General features: G+C 35.8%; 5 protein-coding genes across 5 annotated transcripts; 1 reads left to right on the forward strand and 4 right to left on the reverse strand.

The window, feature by feature from the left end:
- Positions 1–198: 198 nt before the first annotated feature.
- On the reverse strand, positions 199–6,181 carry LOC145576629 (uncharacterized). The gene is made up of 3 exons (XM_081634355.1): positions 6,045–6,181; positions 1,181–1,335; positions 199–717 (listed from the first exon to the last, which is right to left on the reverse strand). The coding sequence occupies exons 1-3, from the start codon at positions 6,147–6,149 to the stop codon at positions 285–287; spliced, it is 693 nt and encodes a 230-aa protein (XP_081490481.1). The 5' UTR covers positions 6,150–6,181; the 3' UTR covers positions 199–284.
- A 2,343-nt stretch (positions 6,182–8,524) lies between these two features.
- Positions 8,525–9,007, reverse strand: LOC145575486 (uncharacterized). Its single transcript, XM_081633352.1, has one exon. It carries the CDS (start codon positions 9,005–9,007, stop codon positions 8,525–8,527), a length of 483 nt encoding a protein of 160 aa, XP_081489478.1.
- A 42-nt stretch (positions 9,008–9,049) lies between these two features.
- LOC145575488 (uncharacterized) lies at positions 9,050–9,877 on the reverse strand. The gene has a single exon (XM_081633353.1). It carries the CDS (start codon positions 9,875–9,877, stop codon positions 9,050–9,052), a length of 828 nt encoding a protein of 275 aa, XP_081489479.1.
- A 437-nt stretch (positions 9,878–10,314) lies between these two features.
- On the reverse strand, positions 10,315–11,223 carry LOC145575489 (glutathione S-transferase T2-like). The gene has a single exon (XM_081633354.1). The coding sequence runs from the start codon at positions 11,221–11,223 to the stop codon at positions 10,315–10,317; it is 909 nt and encodes a 302-aa protein (XP_081489480.1).
- A 2,099-nt stretch (positions 11,224–13,322) lies between these two features.
- LOC145575490 (protein FAR-RED IMPAIRED RESPONSE 1-like) lies at positions 13,323–14,090 on the forward strand. The gene has a single exon (XM_081633355.1). The coding sequence runs from the start codon at positions 13,323–13,325 to the stop codon at positions 14,088–14,090; it is 768 nt and encodes a 255-aa protein (XP_081489481.1).
- Positions 14,091–22,852: the final 8,762 nt, after the last annotated feature.

The following is a 22,852-nucleotide window of genomic DNA, read 5'->3' on the forward strand; positions in this document are numbered from 1 at the left end:
ATGTTGCTTCATTGCTTATTCTGTTATATTCTACAGACTGATGGTACTTGATTGCTTGGTCTGTTAGTGCTATGTATTGGTTCCATTGCTTCTCCATATTACCAAATTACTTCATATATGAATTCAGAACTGCCCAAAATTTATAATTATGACAAGATCGAAAACATTTTTACTGTAACAAAAGCGGCTGATATAAGATCATAATAAAGGCATAAAAATGTAATTCTCATATAGGAGTATTTTACAAATGCCCAATTTTATTCAAGTACAATGGTTTTTCTCATTCACTCAGCAGCAACATCCTCCATCTCAAAACTCAACCATATCTCATTCACCCTATTGAAGACTTCGAATGGAGAATTATACTGAGCAACGGTATAACTCGACTTAGGATTCCCTGTTTGGGCTTTCTCAATGGCAGTTGCCCATTTGGACCCTGCAAGGCTGCTCTGCAATGCTGCGGCTTCCTCTCCAACTTCATAGTCAGCGACAAACCCCCCAAACTGTCGGACTGCTACGTAAGTCGAGTCCCACCTCTGGATGTGCAGCCCTTCAGCGGGGGGTGGGTCTGCCTGGTTCTCCTTCGGAACGTAGAAGCTCACCACAAATGAAGATTCACATAAGGGTCCATCACTTGGGGAGACTTGTGTGATCACTGGAGCTGTCATCTCTATTGTTTTCTTATATTCGTTTTTCCCTTGAATGTAGTTGAACAGCCTACCCAATACAAAACCATAATTAAAACTACAAATTGAATAATAAATTGAAATAAATAATCAATAGTTGAAAAGTAATCAAAATTTATCGTAATATTTGAAATATTGCACTATTCATACATACCCATTTAATCGTCTTTTATGATTTTATGCGTTACAAAAAGTATAATCATAGGCCTTAGCCGTTGGATAAGTGGATTGATTGTTCTTAAGCCTTTCAATCATTAATAGGACTATAGGAGTATAAAAATATACATGGACAAGCTTGAAATTTCAAACGTTAAAATTAAAGACGAGGTTTTTATCATATATAAATACCAATACCTTATTCATGGATATGAAATTAGGTACGGGTCTTCAATTCTGCTAAGTTAAATAAAGCCAAAAATTGGAGAAGTAGTGACTAAAAAATGTGCATGTAATTTAAAACAAGAAAAGAAAACAGGGAGTACTGTAAAACTTACTGCAAGAATCCAGTACGAGTAGCCTGAACAAGAGAGATATCAACAATTTTGTTGGTGGACACCCATACAGATGAATTATAGCGACGAATTTCATAGCCATTTCCTTGTTCAATCGTATCGAAACTCGGGCATTTGATTCGATTACATGTTGGTGGTGTTAGACAATATTTATGTAATTAATAGTGTCTATATTTAGCTTAGTCTGTTTATGTAAAGTAGGTTTTGTATTGTACCCTATATATATATTGTGAATAGCAATGCAAGCCTCCTGAGGGAGAATTCCATACTCCTACATGGTATCAGGCCAATCCCTAGCCGCCGTTTGTTTTCGATCCTGAATTTTTCCTCTGTTCTTCCCTGATCTCTTCTCTTCTTCTTCTTTCAATTCTTGCTTTTCTATAATGGGTGAGGGTGATGATATTAACACTGGTGATAACAATGTCAAAACTTCTGTTGTCAACGCTTATCATCCGGCGTTCGCCGTCACTAACATTCGCAGCCTTGTGCCTCTTATTTTGGACGGTGACAAGGTGCTTTATAATCCATGGGCTACACTCTTCCGCAACACTGCCAAGGTCTACAATGTTCTTGATCATATTGATCCAAAGGTTTCCCGACCTACGGATATCGAGAATGACTTGTGGGAGCGACTTGATGCCGTCGTTCTTCAATGGCTCTATGGCACGATTTCAACCGAGTTCTTGTACCGCATTCTTGATGAAAAGGCTACGGCTCAGGTGGTTTGGGATACATTACGTAACCTTTTTCAAGACAACAAAGGCACTCGTGTTGTGCATCTGGAGAATCAATTTGGTTCCATTACATTGGCGTCTTGTGTTTCTCTTGCTGATTATTGTCATCAATTGAAGACGGTCTCTGATCAACTTGCTGCGATCGGTCATCCAATTTCCGAGGAACGCCTGGTTCTTCAATTGGCTGGGAAATTGACCCCGGAATACGGCATGGTGGCTACTCTGATTCAACAGGGGAATCCACTTCCTTCTTTTTCTAAAGCGTGTTCTATGCTTGAGTTGGATCGAGTTAGCCGTGAGAAAAATAAGATTGCCTCGCCTACATCTTCCACGGTATTGCTTGCTGCATCTGATGCTTCTCATTCGTCTTCACAACCGCATAATGGTGGTCGGTCCTCTGCTGGGGCTGCTAAGCCAAAGGGTGGAAAGAAGAACAACAAAGGAGGAGGCAGTAAAGGTGGTGCTGCTCGGGGTTCACCGCACAATCAGAACCAGATGCAACAATATTATTTTCCCCCTTGGGCTGCATACTATCCGCCTTGCCCATATCCTTCGATGCCGATGCAATGGAGGGCGCAATCAGGGCAGCAACAGTCACCAGTCCCTCCGAATCAGCAGGGGCTATTGGGCCCTGCTCCCCGGCAGCCTAATGCTGCTTTCCTTGCGCCTGGTTCGTCCTATCAACCTACTGATCTTCCGGCTTTCTTCAATACTTTGAATCTTCAAGCTCCAGATCCTAATTGGTATATGGACACCGGCGCTACTTCTCATCTTATGAATGCTTCAGGTATTCCCTCTTCTGTGGTTGATTGGCGTTCTTTTAATTCACATATTTTAGTTGGTGATGGATCTAAAATACCAGTTAAGGGCTCTGGCACTACTACTCTTTCTAAACCTTTCCCCCCTCTTACTCTTAAACACGTTCTTTTTGCTCCTAGTATCATTAAGAATCTAGTGTCTGTCCGTCAATTCACTACCGATAATTTTGTCTCTGTTGAATTTGACCCATTTGGTTTTTCTGTAAAGGACCTCCGGACGGGGAACATAGTGACGAGGTGCAATAGTACTGGCAGCCTTTATCCTCTCTCTCCAAACTCTTCATCATCATCTCCTTCTACTGCACTTGCGGTTCTTTCCTCTGAAGTATGGCACAATCGATTGGGACATCCGGGTGATCAAGCTCTTAGTTTTCTTAGAAATCAAAAATTAATTCAATGTAATAAAGGGGATGCCCTCACTGTTTGTCATGGCTGTCAATTAGGCAAGCATTGTCGGCTTCCTTTTCCCGTCTCATCTACTAAGACTTGTACTCTTTTTGATATAATCCATACTGATTTATTTACTTTTCCTATCCATAGTCATACTGGTTTTCGGTATTACTTACTTTTCCTTGATGACTATTCTCACTATTTTTTTCCACTAAAATCCAAATCTGAGGTTTATCCGACATTTGTGAAATTTCATACGTATGTCAAAACTCAATTCAATGTGTCTATTAAAGCATTACAATGCGATAATGGTCGTGAATATGATAATGATAGCTTCACCATTTTTTCTCAAACTCATGGCATGATTTGGCGACATTCGTGTCCTAATACGTCTCCACAAAATGGGAAGGCGGAACGTATGATTAGGACTATAAATAATGTTTGTCGTTCACTATTATTTCATGCTTCTCTCCCTCTATCCTTTTGGGTTGAGTCCTTGCACACTGCCGCTTATTTGTTAAATATCCGGCCTACTCGTCTTCTTAATTATCTCACACCGGTGCACATACTCTATAATAAAGCTCCTTCGTATGATCATATTCGTACTTTTGGTTGTCTTTGTTATCCTAATCTCTCCGCTACCTCTTCCCATAAATTGAGTCCTCGTTCTACCCCGTGTATTTTTCTTGGGTATCCGATTTCTCATCGTGGTTATCGGTGTTTAGATATTTCTACCAACAAAGTAATCATTTCTCGCCATGTCATTTTTGATGAATCCATTTTTCCTAATTCGTCAAATTACAAGCCTACTCCTAATGATTATGATTGTTTGTATTCTGGTGATGAGTCTGCTCCTCCTCCCCCCCTTATTCACGAAATTAGGCCGGCCCATATCATTGAGCCCACTCCTATTTCTCCATTAGCAAGTGTTGGGCATAATAGCCCATTGGGGAGTAGTAGGTCTGTTCAATCAGCTACTACTTCTCAACAGGTTACCCACACTTGTGATTCTTCATCTTCGGCCTAGGCCCAACAAATGCCTTCTCTTACTCAACCTTCCAGTCCATCAAATCAGCCTTCCCCTATTGCTTCTCAACCGGCCCAACCCACCCGTACTATGCACACTCGTGCAATGTCAGGTATTTTCAAGCCAAATTCGAAGTATGCTAATTTGGCACTTGTCACTTCGTCTACTCCAACAGTTTCTCCTATACCTCGTTCGCCCGTCAAAGCTCTTGATGACCCTAACTGGTATAATGCAATGTGTGATGAGTATAATGCTATGATTGATACTCAGACTTGGGATTTAGTTCCCCGTCCTCCAAATGCGAATGTCATTCGGTGCTTGTGGGTCTTTACGCATAAGGAGAAATCTAATGGAGAATTTGAGCGGCATAAGGCTCGGTTAGTTGCTAATGGAAAGAGTCAAGAAATTGGTGTTGATTGTGGTGAGACTTTTAGTCCAGTTGTGAAACCAGCAACGATTCGTACGGTGTTGAGCTTGGCATTTTCTCGACAATGGTCAATTCATCAGTTGGACGTGAAAAATGCTTTCCTTCATGGTCACTTGCAGGAAACTGTGTATATGCATCAGCCTCCCGGGTTTGTTCGTCCTGACAAGCCTAAACATGTGTGTCTTCTTCGCAAGGCTATTTATGGCCTCAAACAGGCGCCCCGTGCGTGGTATCACAGATTTGCAACATACATTCTTTCTCTGGGATTTGTCAACAGTAAGAGTGATACTTCTCTGTTCATTTTCCGTCGGGGTACGGAAACAGCATATCTACTTTTATATGTTGACGACATTATTCTGGCATGTTCTTCCTCTAGTCTTCGGCAACGTATTATTGCTCTCCTAAGCTCTGAGTTTGCCATGAAGGACCTTGGTCCTCTTTCTTATTTTCTTGGCATTTCTGTTTCTCGTTCGAAGGACCGTATGTTTCTTTGTCAACGAAAATATGCTCAAGAAATTTTGGCACGTGCCAATATGTCTTCTTGCAAGCCGGCTAACACTCCCGTCGATACTAAGTCCAAACTTAGTGCTAGTAGTGGCAAACCTGTTGATGACCCGACCTCTTATCGTCAGCTAGCCGGCGCACTGCAATATCTTACCTTCACTAGACCTGATCTTTCCTACGCGGTTCAGCAACTATGTTTATTCATGCATGATCCCCGTGATCCTCACCTACATGCCTTGAAGCGTGTCCTCCGGTATCTCAAAGGTACTCTTGATTTTGGGATGCATCTCTCTTCTACTCCTGCTTCTGGTTTGGTCTCTTATTCTGATGCTGATTGGGGCGGTTGCCCGGATACTCGCCGGTCTACGTCTGGTTATTGTGTGTTTCTTGGCGATAACCTTATTTCTTGGTCATCTAAGCGACAAGCGACTTTATCGAAATCGAGTGCTGAGGCCGAGTATAGAGGGGTGGCCAATGTGGTGGCCGAAACTACTTGGTTACGCAATTTATTGTTGGAGTTGCATTGTCCTTTACGCAAAGCCACGGTTGTTTATTGTGATAACATTAGTGCGGTGTATATGTCTCACAACCCGGTTCATCATCAACGTACTAAGCATGTAGAGCTAGACATTCACTTTGTTCGAGAAAAGGTTGCCCTTGGTCACATTCGTGTTCTACATGTGCCTTCTTCTTTTCAGTATGCTGATATTTTCACTAAGGGGCTTCCTACACCGTTGTTTGTGGACTTTCGTTCCAGTTTGAGCATTCGTCCTCCTCCCGCTCCAACTGAGGGGGCGTGTTAGACAATATTTATGTAATTAATAGTGTCTATATTTAGCTTAGTCTGTTTATGTAAAGTAGGTTTTGTATTGTACCCTATATATATATTGTGAATAGCAATGCAAGCCTCCTGAGGGAGAATTCCATACTATACTCCTACAGGTGGAAATGATGCAGGCTTTCCATTCCCAGTAAATAATCCACCCAGTTGATTTGGGGTTGAAAACAGGTTGAATAACAGAGCTAATTCCAGCAGTTTTATTGCTGCCATTTTTGAATGTTCTTGTTTTCAGTTTACTGCAGTTACAACCCCGGATGGCATATAACTAAATAAAGGTGGGTGTGCTCACTTGGTTGATGATAAGGTTAAAGTATTTTTGTGTGTTTTTTTTTTTTTTTTTTTTTTTCTCTCTCTCCTTGGTTGTGGTCAGGAATTTGCCAACAGAAATGACTTTTATGGAAAAACTAGTGTGAATGTTTTGAGGAAAATTATATATATATATATAGAACCAAGGCTATATTAAAAACTAAGAACTAATGTGGGCCCTTAGATCATGTTAATCGGACGGTCAACATACTTCCCGTGTCATTAATGACATTTTTGTAATATTTTAAGTTTACGAAGTGATTTTCAGTTTCATTTCTAAAAAGTAAATGAAAAGTTAGTATAAGTAAATGAAATCAGTCATAAAGTAAATGAAAAGTTAGTATAAGTAAATGAAATCAGTCATAAAGTAAATGAAATTGCCTTAAAAGTTAAAAAAATTGGAACATAGGCTAAAAATTTGCGAAATTACAAAAATGCCATTAATGAATGCGGGTGAGATGTGAGCCGTCGGATGTAGCGTGATTAAAGGCTGAGATTGGTTCCTAGTTCCTAATATATATATATATATATATATATATATATATATATATATATATATATATATATATATACATATCCGGTGAGAATAGGTCCATATGTAGGAACCCAAACTTATATGAAAAATGCACTAAAATCTAGAACACGTGAGGTTAAATTTAGAACACACGAGTAAAAACTTAGAACATCTATATGAGTAAAATTTAGAACATCTGATTTAAGAATTAGAAAATATGAGTAGAAATTAAAGAATCTACTTTATGAAATTTAGAACATACGTATGATAAAATTTAGACAATTTGACTTAAGATTTAAGACATGTGAATAAAAATTTAGAACACCTGGTATAAATTATAGAAAATGTGAGTAAAAATTTAGAACATATGAGTAAAAATTAGAACATCTACTACAAAATTCTAGAATATATGATTAAAAATCTTAGAACACGCGTTTTAAAATTTAGAACATATAAGTTAAAATTTTGGAACAAGTTATTTAAATTTTATAACATCTAACTTAACAAATATTTTTTTTTAGAATATGTGAATACTAATTTAGAGTATCTTACTTAATTTAGAACACCTGAGTAAATATTTAGAACATTATATTTAAACTTTAGAACATACGAGTAAAAATTTAGAACATACAGAGTGTTCTCACATAAGAAATGATTCTCACATAAAGGAGGGATTCTCACAAGAGCCTTTCTCTCTCTCTCTCTCTCTATATATATATATATAACTAGAGTAAGGAGAATTCCATCTTATTTTCAGGTTCAAAAGCTTTGGACGACTGTGTCACTACGGTCTGATCCACTCACCATGCTAAGCGAGTCGCCCTGAAGGTAGGGATCCGGTAAGAACCCCTTCTTATATAAAAACTCTAGTTATATAAGAACCAATTTCAACCGTAGGACTAGATTGGGTTGAGCGGTCACGATTAAAACAAATCACAAACCCTCAAATTCAAACAACTTTCACTTTCTCTCTCCTCAGTCTAAACGTCTGTGAGTTTCTCTCTCCTCAAATTCCAATAAAAAAAACGCCCGAAGTTGCAATTCGGACTTTCAACAATTTTCCTTCATTTTCTCAGTTAAAATCAATACATTGATCATAAAATAAGTTATATTTCACAAATTAAGAGCAAATTTTGGCGAAGAAACTCTAGATATCACAATTCAGGTATGATTATATTTGACCATTTTTGTACAGTGATTTGTTTATTTTTTCACGAATTTTCAGCTATTTTGGGAGCACGCACCAGTTGCTCTACTAGAGAAACATCAGCCGTTTCTCTAATTGCAATTTCGTGAATGTATGTTGAATCTTGGGCAGGAATTCAGCTAGCTTACATGTGCATTAGAGCAAGTTTAGCCACAAGTCTTAAAACTTGGATATGACATCATTTTTGGTGGTCCCCACTGAAAATGATGTCATCAAATTCTTGTTAAGACTCACTAAGATTTGTCCAAATTTATCATTTTAGCCCTAAGACTCACTAAGACTCAAATATATGATATTTTTTTTATTCTCTTTATATTTTCTATATAATAAGAATATTAATGAACAAAGCTAAATAATACTAATGTATATGTTATATTTTGAAATCAGATTTCGACTACTTAATTTTTCAAAATTATACAATTTTATTTAAATCCAATTACACAATACATTAATAAAAAAAAAATCAAATAGTAATAATAATAAAAATAAAAAATTAAATAGTAATAATATTAAAAATTTTAAAAAGTTATACAAGCTAGACATTTGATACGAATACATTTAGTATTCATTTCCTCCAAATCGATCCCACAAATGTTCAACCAAGTCATGTTGCAATTGATGATGTCTTGTACGATTCCGAAGTTTACGATGATTCTCAAAGTATTGTTCACAATTAACATAAAAATTTGGAAGAAGACCATGATGCACTTGGGGTCCTTCCGGTTGATTCCTTCCTCTATCATATGATACTTCACAAGATAAAGTTGTATCATTTTTTTCATCCTCAACAATCATATTGTGCATTATGATGCATGCTCGCATGATATCTCCAATTGCATGTTTGTCCCAAAGACGTATCAGGTTGCAAACAATTGCAAATCTTTTTTGCAACACACCAAATGCTCTTTCAATATCCTTTCTCACACCTTCTTGAACTCTAGAAAATAATTTCCTCTTCTCTGATAACAAGTCCGCACGTGGAATAGTTTTGACAAAAACTGGCCATTCCGGATAAATACCATCGGCAAGATAGTACCCCATGTTGTATATAGAGCCATTTACTGTGAATTGAATTTTAGGACCTCACCCTTCAAGAAATTCATTAAATACCGGAGAACGATCCAAAACATTGATGTCATTGTTTGATCCCGCTACTCCAAAATACGCGTGCCAAATCCATAAATCAAAGGATGCTACCGCTTCTAGTATAATAGTGGGCTTACCTTGATCACCTCGAGTGTACATACCTTGCCATGCTACTGGACATTTATCCCACTTCCAATGCATACAATCTATACTACCTAGCATACCAGGAAAACCACGCCGTTCGGATTCTTCAAGTATGTTTTGAATATCTTGAGGTGTTGGGCTTCTCAAATAATGTTCCCCAAATATCTCATTAATACCAATTGCAAAGTTCTTTACGCATTCAAGAGCTGTGACTCCAGAAATTCGAACATAATCATCCACTGCATCACTACCAACTCCATACGCCAAAATTCTCATGGCTGCCGTGCACTTTTGAAGAGTAGAAAGTCCTTTTCTCCCAATAGCATCATTTCTTTGTTGAAAATACTCGTATCGAACTTGTAAAGCATCTACAATGCGAAGGAACAACTCCCTCCTAATTCGAAACCTCTGCCAAAATTGATCATCTGAATATATCGGCTGATCGGAGAAGTAATCTTTCCAAATTCTTAAATGACCTTCTTCACGACCTCTGTTAATGTTGGGTTTTCTTTTTTCCCTTTTTTTGGCTGCGTTTGTGATTTCTTCTTTGATGCTTGATAAAATATTTACATAGATTGTGTCTTCTACATATGAATCTATGTAATTGTTTAAGTAGTCATCAATTATGTTTTTTCCTATATCATCATGAGACATAGGGGATATTTGGCTAGAAAATGACATGGTAATAGAAGCAGAGTAATGAAAAAATATACAAAAGGTGAATAACTGAATATATATCTTATTTCTTGCAATATTCCACCAACGGCTATATTTGACGAAGACACAATAATATTCCAACGGCTATATTTGATGAGCATGATTTCTACTGTTAAATAATAACATATTTGATGAGCATAATTTCTACTGTTAAATAATAACATAGCTTGTGCCTAACTTTGAACACTTTTACAACTACTATATTCAAATATTCCAAGTGACAATTAAACTATTCCAACAACTATATTTCAGCAACATGATTTCTACTATTGAATAATATCATAACTTTAGTTGAAGATGATAATACATAAAGCATAAATCTCATCCTAATACATATTATACTCTTATTACTTTCAATATCCAGAACACCACCATAGCAAGACATTAACACTACCTTGTGCCTACTTTTTAAGATTCAAACCGTGCTTCTCAGCAATTTCTTGCAAACGTTTCTCATGTATCTTCCTTTGTATAGGATTCATCTTGCTTAAATCAGCACAAATTATTTGTTGTTCCATTTCCTTTTCTTTGAGTGCCATCTCTTTCTCCTTCATCTCAACAATGCGTTGCAAATTATTAGTGCACAATTGTTCAATGTTACCAATCTCAGACACGGTGAAACTATAATCAGCTTCAATATTTTTTCCTTTCTTCTTGGTAGCTTCCTTGGCAGCTTTTTGGCCAATGGATCGAATATCATCAACCTCTTTTGAACCTCCAATATCTCCACCAGATGATGTGTATTCACCCATCTCCGAGACCTTGCTCCGCTTCGAGTAGTCACCCTGCTTAGCTTCCCGTTTAGTGTTTTCTTGCTTCCATTTATTAGAGCGACATACAATACTCCAAACATGTTGGTATGGAAATTTACTGCTGTACTTTGTCTCATACAAAGCATGAGATTCTGATATTTTCAGGGACTCATCATACCCACTTTTATTTTCATACTGACTATAGCACCCAACAAATTTAGAGACTGCTCCGTTGATGGTCCACCAATGTTGCTTGCATTGATTTGGTTCTCTTTGCGGTTGATCGTCTTTCTTATTCTGATTAAAGAATTCTGCCACTTGGATCCAATAATCATCTGATCTTTGTGAATTGCCAACAATTTTATTCTTAGTAGTAGTTAACCATGAAGTAGCAAGGAGACAATCATCTCTCACAGTCCAACCGGTAGTTTTTCTTTTTGTATTGCCTTTTTGATTCTTAATAGTTGGAGTTTGAATCTCAATATTTTCCAACCCATGGTTGATAGAAAAATCAGACATTTGGGGTGAAGAATTGGAACTCACGCTATTTAGAGTCATGCTTGGAGATGATTGGGGTTGAGATGAAACATTGAAAAAGTTGGCTAAATTTTGAACAGGGGAAATTTCATATCTGATTTTGGTTTTGTTGAGAAACTAGATTTTGAAATTGAGAATTTTGCATCAAATTCATTAAGGAATTCAAGTCAAAGTTTTGGCTAGGTTCCGCCATGTAAGAACTGCAGTGCTTGATGTAGAAATGGTGGCTTTGGGTGTGCTGTAAAAGTGGTGGAGGTGGGAAATGTGAGAATTGGTTTTGGATGAAAATTTAAAAAATAGCCGTTGAGTTCAACTAGCCGTTGCAATGAGTAATTATATGTAGGAAAATGTAAAAAAAAAAAAGATAAAAAAAAAAAATTGAGGTGGGTCCCATTCTCAAGTCTTAAGTTGAGTCTTGAAATTTCAAGACTTAACTTGAGAGTTGGTTAAGATTTTAGAAAAAAATGGGGAAAATCTTAGACATAAGTCTTAAGACCCAAAATGATGATGTCACCTCAAGTCTTAAGACTTGGGGCTAAACTTGCCCTTAGCTAAGTTGGTTCTGCTTACTTGGCTATTTTTATGACTGTACTTGCTGACTTGGATTGGTTGGTGTTATTGACGTTTACTTTGTAAACATCGATCCGTTAGAGTTACTATTGGTAAATTTTGTTGGTAAAGTGTCTTTGTCATTAATAAAATTTGAACAACTTAACCTCGATCATGTCGAAGCTTTCTCTGGAAGTCACCAGCGGGACCAGCATTTGCCGAAGCATTTCTTAGTCGTTAGTGTTCGTGATAGCTTCGATTCATGGAAGGTATGTTTTTCTATATTTGTTCTTGTAACTAATTTCCATGAATCATTGTACATTGTTGTTGTTAATGTTGATTTGAATGTACCGATATGTGATACCAAAGAGCTGTTGCTATGATTTAAGGTTTTCCATGAATTACTATTGCTGTTAATTTTCCATGAATTTAAATTTTGAATTCAGCTAGCTGTGTTTTTTGTTGGGAGAGTTTGTTGATAGAGATTACTATTATTGTTGATAAAAATTATATTGTTGTTGACAGAGATTAATATTGTTTGTTTGTTTGTTTTAAAATTATATTATTTTTGATAGAAATTATATTGTTGTTGATATAGATTACTGTTGTTGTTGATAAAAATTATATTGTTGTTGATAGAAATTAATATTGTTTGTTTGTTTTAAAATTATATTATTATTGATAGAAATTATATTTTTGTTGATATAGATTACTGTTGTTGTTGATAAAAATTATATTGTTGTTGATAGAAATTAAAATTGTTTGTTTGGTTTAAAATTATATTATTCTTGATAGAAATTATATTGTTGTTGATATAAATTACTGTTGTTGTTGATAAAAATTATATTGTTGTTGATAGAAATTAAAATTGTTTGTTTGGTTTAAAATTATATTATTCTTGATAGAAATTATATTGTTGTCGATATAAATTACTGTTGTTGTTGATAAAAATTATATTGTTGTTGATAGAAATTAATATTGGGTTTATTGCTTTGTTTATTTTTATTATCATGAATTGGATATAAGTGTGGAAATTCCTAAGAGATTGTATAGTTTTATTGTAGTTGTATCAATTTTATTTTGTTGTTGATGTTCAAAAAAATTTATCCACGCAGATAATTTGTTAGCTATGGTTACTAAAAGTAGTGTCCCTATGGCTGATAAGGGTAGTGTTGTGAAGCTTAAAGTTAATAATATAGAAGGTGGTATTGATGAAATTTTTATTGAAGATAGTTGTGGAGTTACTTGTGACAATGATCAAATAAATGAAGTCAACCATACAACCAACGATTCATATATAGCCATTGATTGTCTATATACTTCTCCTATGAAAACTATTGAAACCACCCTTACCGTAGTTGTTAGTAACCAGATTACAGTAGTTACCCATATAGAACCTCCTACGGTTGGTATGGTGTTTAAAAGTTGGCAAGAGGTGGAAGCGTATTACAAGGAATACGCCGAACAAATAGGTTTCGGAGTGTCAAGGGTCCAAGGTGTTAACTCTAAGAATGATAAAAAAAACTAGAATAGGAACTAGGTGGAGGTGTGAGTGTTGGGGTCGATCGGACATGAGGGCCGTAAGAGAAGCAAAGAAGAGGGCCAAGGCTATGGATGTTTGTGGATCAGGTGGAGTAGTTGGAGGTGTTGTAGATGGGGATGAATTACGTCGTGGTAAGAGGACCTCCAAGAAATGTGAATGTCAAGCAATGGTGTATGCTAATGTTAATGCCGAAGGGAATTGGATTTTGAGGAAGGTGCAGTTAGAGCATAACCACGATGGAGCTCCGAGAAAGGCTAAACTTGTGAAGGAGTACCGCATGAAGCATATGACCTCTAATGTTCGAAAGAAGTTACTGAATTACTTTGATGAGGGTGTACCTGTATCACAAATCCACGGGTGCATGGCGACAGAGATGAATGGGATTGAAAACATGACATTAACTGCTAAAGACTTACAACATGAGGTTTACAAGGCTAGGCGTCTGAAGATGGTTGGGGGTGACTCAGTGGCAATGTTTAAATATTTTGAAAAGATGCAATCTGGCAACCAGAATTTCTACTATTCACAGAGGTTGGATGAATATGGTCGTTTGAAGGATGTTTTATGGGTGGATGTTAGAAGTCGTGTTGCCTACGAAGACTTTGGAGACTTTGCATGCTTCGATGCGACGTATCTATCCAACGAATATGAGCTCCCATTTGTTAACTTTGTGGGAGTAAACCATCATGGACAGTCTATGTTATTGGGGTGTGCTTTGGTTTCACATGAGAACTGTGACACTTTTTGGTGGATTTTTGGACAGTGGTTAGCAGCTATGAATAACCGACCACCATAAGCCATATTGACAGATCAAGCTGCTGCCATGCGTAAGCCACTCTAGGAGATCATGCCATTAACTCGTCACCGTTGGTGTATTTGGCACATCATGAATAAGATACCCGAAAAAAACTTGGCAAGTGCTCCAAGTAAGTTCAAATTTGTTTTTCTATTAATTTTTTATCTACTGGTTTAGGGTTTTATGCTTTGGTTATTTTTATTATCATGAATCGAATATAAGTGTTTATTACAATTTGTTTTTTCTCAAGTAAGTTGTTTTATATGAATCATTACTTTGGTTATGATATGTGTTTTAATTGCATTACATAAACTAATATAAGAAAATTTGGTTATTTTTATTATCATGAACCTAATACAAGTGTTCATATAGTTTGTTTTTCTCAATTAGGTTGCTTTATATGACTAATTACTCTGTTTATGCTATGTGTTTTAATTGCATTACATAAACTGATATAAGAAGATTTAGTTATTTTTGTTATCATGAATTTGATATATATAAGAAGATTCTCTTGAGAGTTCTTAGTCCCACCAGTAAGTTCTAAAAGCAAGGTTAAACCTTTAAGACTCGGCCATTCTCAACAGAACAGAGTTCTCAATCCCACTAGAATGCCAATATATAGACTTTGGTGTGAGCCTAACACTATTAGTAAAAGGCAATTAGCAAAAAAAAAAAAAAAAAAAAAAAAAAAAAAAAAAAAAAAAAATCAATTGGTATATACATGAAATTTGTTAGTTGGCTCTAGAATTAGGGGAAAAAAAAACTGAAATTCCACCCAGATTGTTATATAATATATGTTGATCTAATTTTCTAGGGTTTGTAATGTTCAAAGTTATCAAAGTTTGATTCTATATTAGCTTGTATATGCTATGCCTTTACATACTATTAAATGAATATAAGCCTTACTTTCGCATAATCGTTCAAGCATAACTATATAATAATAGGTAATAAATTGATAAATTTTGTATTTATGTGTTGTTTAATCATTAAAATCATCCAAGTTGTAATCGTCTTATTATAAAGGTATGATGAGTTCAAGTATATACTTAAAGCTGTTGTGTATGAGAGCTTTACCACGGAAGAATTCCATACATGTTGGGCTGTATTTTTAACTGAGTACAAACTAGAAGACAATGAGTGGCTTGAAAGCCTCCACAAAGAAAGCCATATGTGGGTTCCTGCTTATATGAAAGAATTTTTTTGGGCTAGGATGAAAACAACCTAAAGGGTCGAGAGCATTAATCGTTTCTTTGATGGATTTGTTAATCGACATACCAAATTGTTTAAATTCCCAGAAAAGTATTGTAAGGCCTTGGAGAAGCGTGTACGAGATGAAGTCAACGCAGATGCTCCATGCGCTAAATATTTGAGGAGGCTAGTAAGTGGTTTTAAGGTTGAGAAACTTTTCCAAAAAATATACACTGACACAAAATTCCAAGAAGTGCAAAAAGAATGCTCTAGGATGATGTATTGTTTTGTCCGTGAAGAAAAAGTTGTGTTTGAAGATGTTACTGAGTACATGCTTGAGGATCAAGTTTGGATTATTCTACCGGGAAGTAGTGAAGAGATCTTAACTGATTGTCGGAGGTTCTTTTGTGTACTATTTAATTCAACAACTCGTGAGGTGACCTGTGTGAAGGATTTATGTGTTTGTCATGTGCAATTACTAGATATATAAATGGATCAAATTATGGAGATAATTAAGTTCGTACATTTGGGTCGTCGTTATATCATAGCTAGAGGTACTAACGATCTTTGGGCTAGTAAAATAGGCCAAAGCCTACTTGGACGGATCCTATAAGGTCACACAAAGGACCTTGATCGAGCACGAGAGGACGAGGCCCATGATGGGCCTCATCCCCTAGTATGGCCGGCCATATGGAGTGATATGGAGGGTTTTGGGCTTTGTCACTTATTCTAATTATAATAGGATTATAAATAGACTTGCCTAGGGTTTTCAACAACACAATTCAGTGATAAGTTTGATCAAACCCTAATTAGCAAACACGAGACCAAACCCCTCTGAAACTCTCTCTCTCTCACGGCTCTCTCCTCCTCCCCAAGCACCGGTTGTGGTGGTTCGTAGTGGTGGTGGTTCGTGGTGGTCGGTTAGTCCATTAAATGTGGTGATCGCGGTTTTTCCCTTGCACTCGACCAATCTAGTATTGGTGGACGGCTCGTTCGAAGCTCGTGGACTAAGTAGAGGAGCAACGCTTGGGGCTCTATTCTCTCCCTGATTTGCCTGTCGAATAGCTACGTGGAATTCACGCTTCAAAGGTATGATTATGTGTCTTGTGTGTTATGCATGCGATCTTGGGATTAGGTGCTTTATGAATATGATTCATGTTTTCCGCTTTATATTACTGTAGACACCTAAAAATGTCTCCCCGAAACCAAACCCGATGATGAACAACCTTTTACCGCTATTATTGGTCGGGTTGAGTATTTAATCCTGAGGGTGCTTAAAATTCATATTCGATCAAATTCAGTTCATAAAATAGTCAACAGATTAGTCCTAATGTTTAGCCAAAGCATAGTCCACTTTTTATTTTGGCCCAAACCTTTTTATTCATTTCATATTATTTATTATTTTAGCCCAATTAATAAATAATAAACTAAAATAGCCCGAAATTATGAAACGAACTTAAAAATGTTGAGCGTAATTAGGGTAAAAGTGAATCTAGATGCAAAAATGGAAATAAATTCCACCGTGTCACGAAAACAGGTGCCGCGCCACGGCATATTTTCCCGTGTCACGGTGCCCATGCCGTGACACGGGATTGTTCCGTGTTTTCTCCGCGTAATTTCTTCACGCGCTTTTATCCTCTGTAGGTCAATTCTATCCCGCGTCACACCAGATTTCACCGTGTCACACTAAAGTGTGCAGTGTCACGGTATGTTTTTCCGTGTCGCGGCATGCTGCTGACGTGTCACGGCATTATTTTTAGGGTTTTTATCTTTTTAGGGTTCCGTGTGTTCCCTCAACTCATTTTCCCTATAAATACCCCCTCATTTCTGTTGTTCGGGGCATCAATTAACATTCTCTTCTCTCTTCTATGCTCTAGCCTAAAACACTAGCCTACCTTATTCTTCCAAAATACCTTCCTTAAGCACTCCAAGGATTTCGTACTTTACCCGAGGTTCTGTCCTTAAACCAAGGCGTGAAAGGTAGAACTGTTTGAGGGTTTGGCCCCAAATCAACTCTATTTAATTTAATGTTAATTATTGTTTTATTATTTCTTTGAAGTTACTAACTCGTTTATTGTTTTATAGTTACAAGCAAGCAAAATCAAAGTAAGGAATCATGTTCCTTTTATTTCTATTATTTTTCTAACGATTTTATATTGTTGGATTTATTGTTAAATTGCTTCCAATATTAATGTTGATTTTATTCTATATTTATTGATCACAATATTGCATGTTTAAAGGAAATATGTAATTGAAAATCACGCCTAATAATATAATTTGGACGACCGGTTTAGGTTCCTTTTTAATCTTGTTATTAATTCAAGTGATCACGATATTTTAGAATTATGTGTTGCATTAATATTCAACCAATTTAGCTTAATAATGGTTTGGAGCAAATTGAATCTTTGTTTGCATGCCTTTGAGATCGCAGGAATCACTTTTCACTATAAGAATCGAGTAGAGGCCAATACGGGCGAATGTGACTCCATGACTCACTTCGTACCATCATCCCCGATCCTCCTTTTGTGGTTCCGAACCGTATGGAGTTAGTAATCTCATGGATTATGAATGGGGTGTAACCTTCACGGGTTAATCGCTGTTGCCTTTCGTTGTCCCTTATCGTGGTTGCCTTTTATGATCTGTGAACGGTTTACAAGTTCCTTAAAAACTTGTTGGCGGCTCCCTACTTTCCTTGTCCCTAATATGTCAATTCCTACTTCCTATGAGTGCCGAGCATATTCACAACATGCTTAACGTAGGTGTAGACACCCAAAAGTGTCTCCCCAAAACCAAACCCAGTGATGAATACTTTTCACGTCATTTGATCATCGAACGAGGTGAAAGTGTGGAAAGTCTAGTGATGAGGATGTTTTTATTAAAATATTTCTCTTTCTATTTTCAAAAATATTTCTTTCTTACTCTATTTATATAAAAATAGCCAGTCGAATTTGGTTTGGTCCATGATAAGGGTCCAATAATAGTGTAGTTGGATTGGGTTTGAAAAGAGTTTTCCAATGATATATTATAAGCCCAATTTCGATGAATTATGAGGAAGTTATGGATTAAATTAAATTAGGCCCAATGATTTAAAATGTGGCCCAATGATATAGAGAAGGGCCTATTAATTATTATTCCTAAAGTAATTAGGATTAATTTTGATCTTCTGGAATATCTAGAAGGTTCTCTTTAATTCTAATAAGTTTAGGATTGATAATTATATTTTTAGGAAAAGATGTTTTATTTTGAATAAAATATGTTAAATCTGATTTCAAATCTGCTTAGACGCATAATTACTTGTAACCGGTTTTGAAGGTAATTACGCGTGTAAAAGCAAGTTGACTTTTAAACCAGCGCGAGACGACAGAGTCGTCGCCTGGTGCTGACTTTTGTCGCCTGGCGCTGACTTCGTCGCCTGGCGACGAGCTTGTCGTCTGGCGCTGACTCCTGTCGTTTGCGACAGGAGGTATTTTATTCAGAATATGATTTTCTCTGATCCCATGCTATTTTTTCTATAAATAGGGGTCGTATCTCCTTGTTTTCAATCATCAACAATAGTCAACAATCATCATTCACAACCATCATCTCTCTCTAAAAAAGCTAGAAGCTTTCTCTCTCTATTCTTTTTCTAAACCTTCCCTTTTACAAAATTCCACATACATTAGTTCTAGACACACCTAGCCAAGTTCGAAGTTGCCTTCGCCCTAGACGTGAAAGGTTTAATATTGCTGAGGGTTTGGTCCCAAATCTCTATTTCAATTATTTAATTTAATTATTTTGATTTAATATTTTTCCTTGAAGTTACTAACGTGTGTATTTTGTTATTAGAAAGAGGTACGAGACATCGAAGTAACTACTTTAATGGCTTTATTGATATAGAAATCATGCTTAGATTATTTTGTTAATTCCTAGTATCATGTTAGGATGTTATATTGCTTCCTAGTATCATGTTTAGGGTTAACTAATATTTCTGATATGTTTATGATGCTTCCTATTTCGTTCTAATATCATGTTAGTGTCATGTTATGGTTAATTGATCTTTAATGTTTAGTGATATGCTAGGGTTTGTTATTAATCTTGTTAGTATCATGCCTAGGATCTTGCTAATATTATTATGCTTTGAGATTGAGAATATTATTATTATGATGATGATTGTTATTATGTTGCTTGTTATATATTATTGTTATTGCTTGATCACGCCCTCTCTTGCAGGTTTAAAGGGAATTTGTACTTGTAATCACGCTTAATAAGATAATCAATAATCTTGTTTAGGCTAATATGATTATAATTAAAGTGATCGCCAATAATAGTTTTGTTTGTGCGTTAAATTCAACCAACATAGATTAAACAGGTTTAGGGTTAATCTATTGATTGCATGTTGTAGACACCTAAATGTGTCTCCCCAAAACCAAACCCAGTGATGAATACCTTTCATGTCATTTGATTATCGAACGAAGCAAAAGTGTGAAAAGTCTAGTGATGAGGATGTTTTTATTAAAATATCTCTTCTTTCTGTTTTTGAAAATATTTCTTTTCTTACCCTATTTAGGAAAAACGTGCATTTCAGTTTAGTTTGGTCCATGATATGGGTCCAATAATGGTGTAGTTGGATGGGTCTTGAAAAGACCTTTCTAACGATATATTATAAGCCCAATTCCGATGAATAATGAGGAAGTTATGGCTAAAATACTAAAACGGGCCCAAACCGGATTTTACCTACGACCCAATGATCATGTGGAGGGTCCAAAGGTTTAATCCTATTCCTAAACTAATTAGGATTAATTAGAAGCTTCTATGAGTTTCTAAAAGATCTTAATTATCCTTTTTGAAAAGATAAGATCATAGAATTTGAAATTGAATAAAAACTTTCTTTTTTTAAAAACTTTCCTTTTTTAAGTCCTAATTCTATTTGAATTTAAAGATGTTCAAAGACAGTCAGATATTATTTTCGTGCCTCATGATTTTTATCCAAATATTATATGGTTGGACAGATCTTTAAATTATCTTTCCAATAATATATTATAATATTAATTCCGAGCTATAACGAAAAAGATATGAATGGAATACGAAACTCTATCCAAAACTGACACCGTCCCACTATTTCGGCCATATCTTTTTATTTACAAAATATTTTAATCTGATTCCAATTGGGTTGAAAAGTATACTTCAAGAACTTTCTAACGACATATTATATGACTTATTTGGACTTCTGGATCAAAAGTTATGATAAAAACAAAATTCGCAAAAACTGCCGACCGACGAGTTTTATTTCGATTCTAATTCGGATTCTTTTCTTATTCTTCGAATCTCTTTTTTCTTATAAATAGAGGTCATATCTCCCCTTTTTTCGATCATCTACAATCAACAATCATCATCTCTTTCTTTCTCTCTCTAAAGCTAGAAGCTTTCCTTCTCTCTCTATTCTTTTTCTAAACCTTCCCTCAAACACAATTCCTCATACATTAGCACTAGACACACCTAGCCAAGTTCGAAGTTGCCTTCGCCCTAGACGTGAAAGGTTATAATTTCTGAGGGTTCGGTCCCAAATCTCTATTTCAATTATTTAATTTAATTGTTTGATTTTATACTTTTCCTTGAAGTTACTAACGTGTGTATTTTGTTATTAGAAAGAAGTACGAGGCATCCAAGTAAGTACTTTAATTGTTTAATTGATCTTATGATATAGAAATCATGTTAAGATTGTTATTTGGTTTCTAGTATCATGTTTAGGGTGCTTCGTATGCTTTCTAATATCATATCAATATCATGTTAGTATCATGTTAGGGCTAAAGCTTTGATCTTTATGTTTAGTGACATGCTAGGGTTTGTTATTAATCTTGTTAGTATCATGCCTCGTATCTTGCTATTATTATTAAGCATTATGATTATAATTATTATTTTTATTATTATCATGTTGCTTGATATGTTTTGTTATTGTTATTGCTTGATCACGCCTTTTATGCATGATTAAAGAGAATTTGTACTTGTAATCACGCTTAATAAGATAATTAATAATCTTGTTTAGGGGTAATATGATTATAATTCAAGTGATCGCCAATAATAGTTTTATTTGTGCATTAATATTCAATCAACATAGATGAACAGGTTTAGGGTTAACCTATTGATTGCATGTTAGTCAGAAAGCGCACATGAATACGAGAAGAATAAAGTAGAGGCCTATTATTAGGGCAGGTTCAATCTCTTTTAGGTTGGATTTGCACCTTCATCCCCGAACTCCCGGTCTTGGTTCCAGACCTATTGGAGTTGACGATCTCATGGGTCGTTAAGGGGTGTAACCTTCACCATGTGAACGGTTTACAAGTTCCTAAAACTTGTTGGCGACTCTTTTGCTATAGCTTCCTTCCCTTTGGACGCCACCAGGCTTAAGTGTATGATCACAGTGGGGTTCAAGTTTGGGGTAATGCTTGAAATATTCCCTACACATGTTAATCAGAAAGCGCACATGAATACGAGAAGAATAAAGTAGAGGCCTATTTTTAGGGCAAGTTCAATCTCTTTTAGGTTGGATTTGTACCTTCATCCCCGAACTTACAGTCATGGTTCCAGACCTATTAGAGTTAACGATCTCCTGGATCGTTAAGGGGTGTAACCTTCACCCTGTGAACGGTTTACAAGTTCCTAAAACTTGTTGGCGACTCTTTTGCTATAGCTTCCTTCCCTTTGGACGCCACCATGCTTAAGTGTATGATCACAGTGGGGCTCAAGTGTGGGATGCTTGAAATATTCCCTACAGTAGGCGCACTTCAAACGACGCCTACAAGTACCTATAAACTCCTACAGTGGCATTAGTTAGACTCTTGCATGAACACACTTGATGATAATAATACGATTATTTGAAGTTCATGTTCCTAATTTTATAATTAATTAAGAGGGACAAATTAATTTAATTATGGTTCAATTATTATTTTTAATGTGATTAAACTTATGGAATTGATTGAAAATGATTTAATTATGCTCAAAATAGCCATGAAGAGGACCTAATTTAGCCCTAAATTTGTTGAAATTTTCGAACACCCTAACCCTAGTTTTCGAATTTTTCAAAAATTCATAGCTCTAAAATATGATTTTGTGCTTGAATTTTGATTTAATTTGATTTTTTTTATGTATCATAATTTTAATTGGATTGATTTATGCATAAAAATGTTTTGTGTATGATCATCAATTTAATTTTAAGAGTTAGAATTAAATTGGGTTTAATTTTATGATGAACCTTAATTTTAAAGTTGAATAGGATTTAATTTTACTTTTTGGACCAATTTAATTTAGTTTTGATAAATGTTATTTTAATTAAATTAAAAACCAAAAAAAAAATAAAAAATTAAAGTGGCCGGCAACCGTGGCGGCTGCTGACCTGGTGGTCTGTCCAAGAGGGAGGGGAAAGGAGGGCGGCGGTCCAGGGTGGCTGGGCAGCAGCTGTGCAAGTACATGGTTTTCAAAAAAAAATTATTTTAAAATATTTCGAGATAAATATGATTTATTTTGGGATAAAATAAAATTGATTTGAGATAAAATCTTTTATTTGGGATAAAATCAAATCTTTCAAAAGTTGTTCAATT

This window comes from Chenopodium album, chromosome 13, assembly GCF_948465745.1.
Source record: "Chenopodium album chromosome 13, dcCheAlbu1.1, whole genome shotgun sequence".
NCBI classification, from domain to species: Eukaryota; Viridiplantae; Streptophyta; class Magnoliopsida; order Caryophyllales; family Amaranthaceae; genus Chenopodium; species Chenopodium album.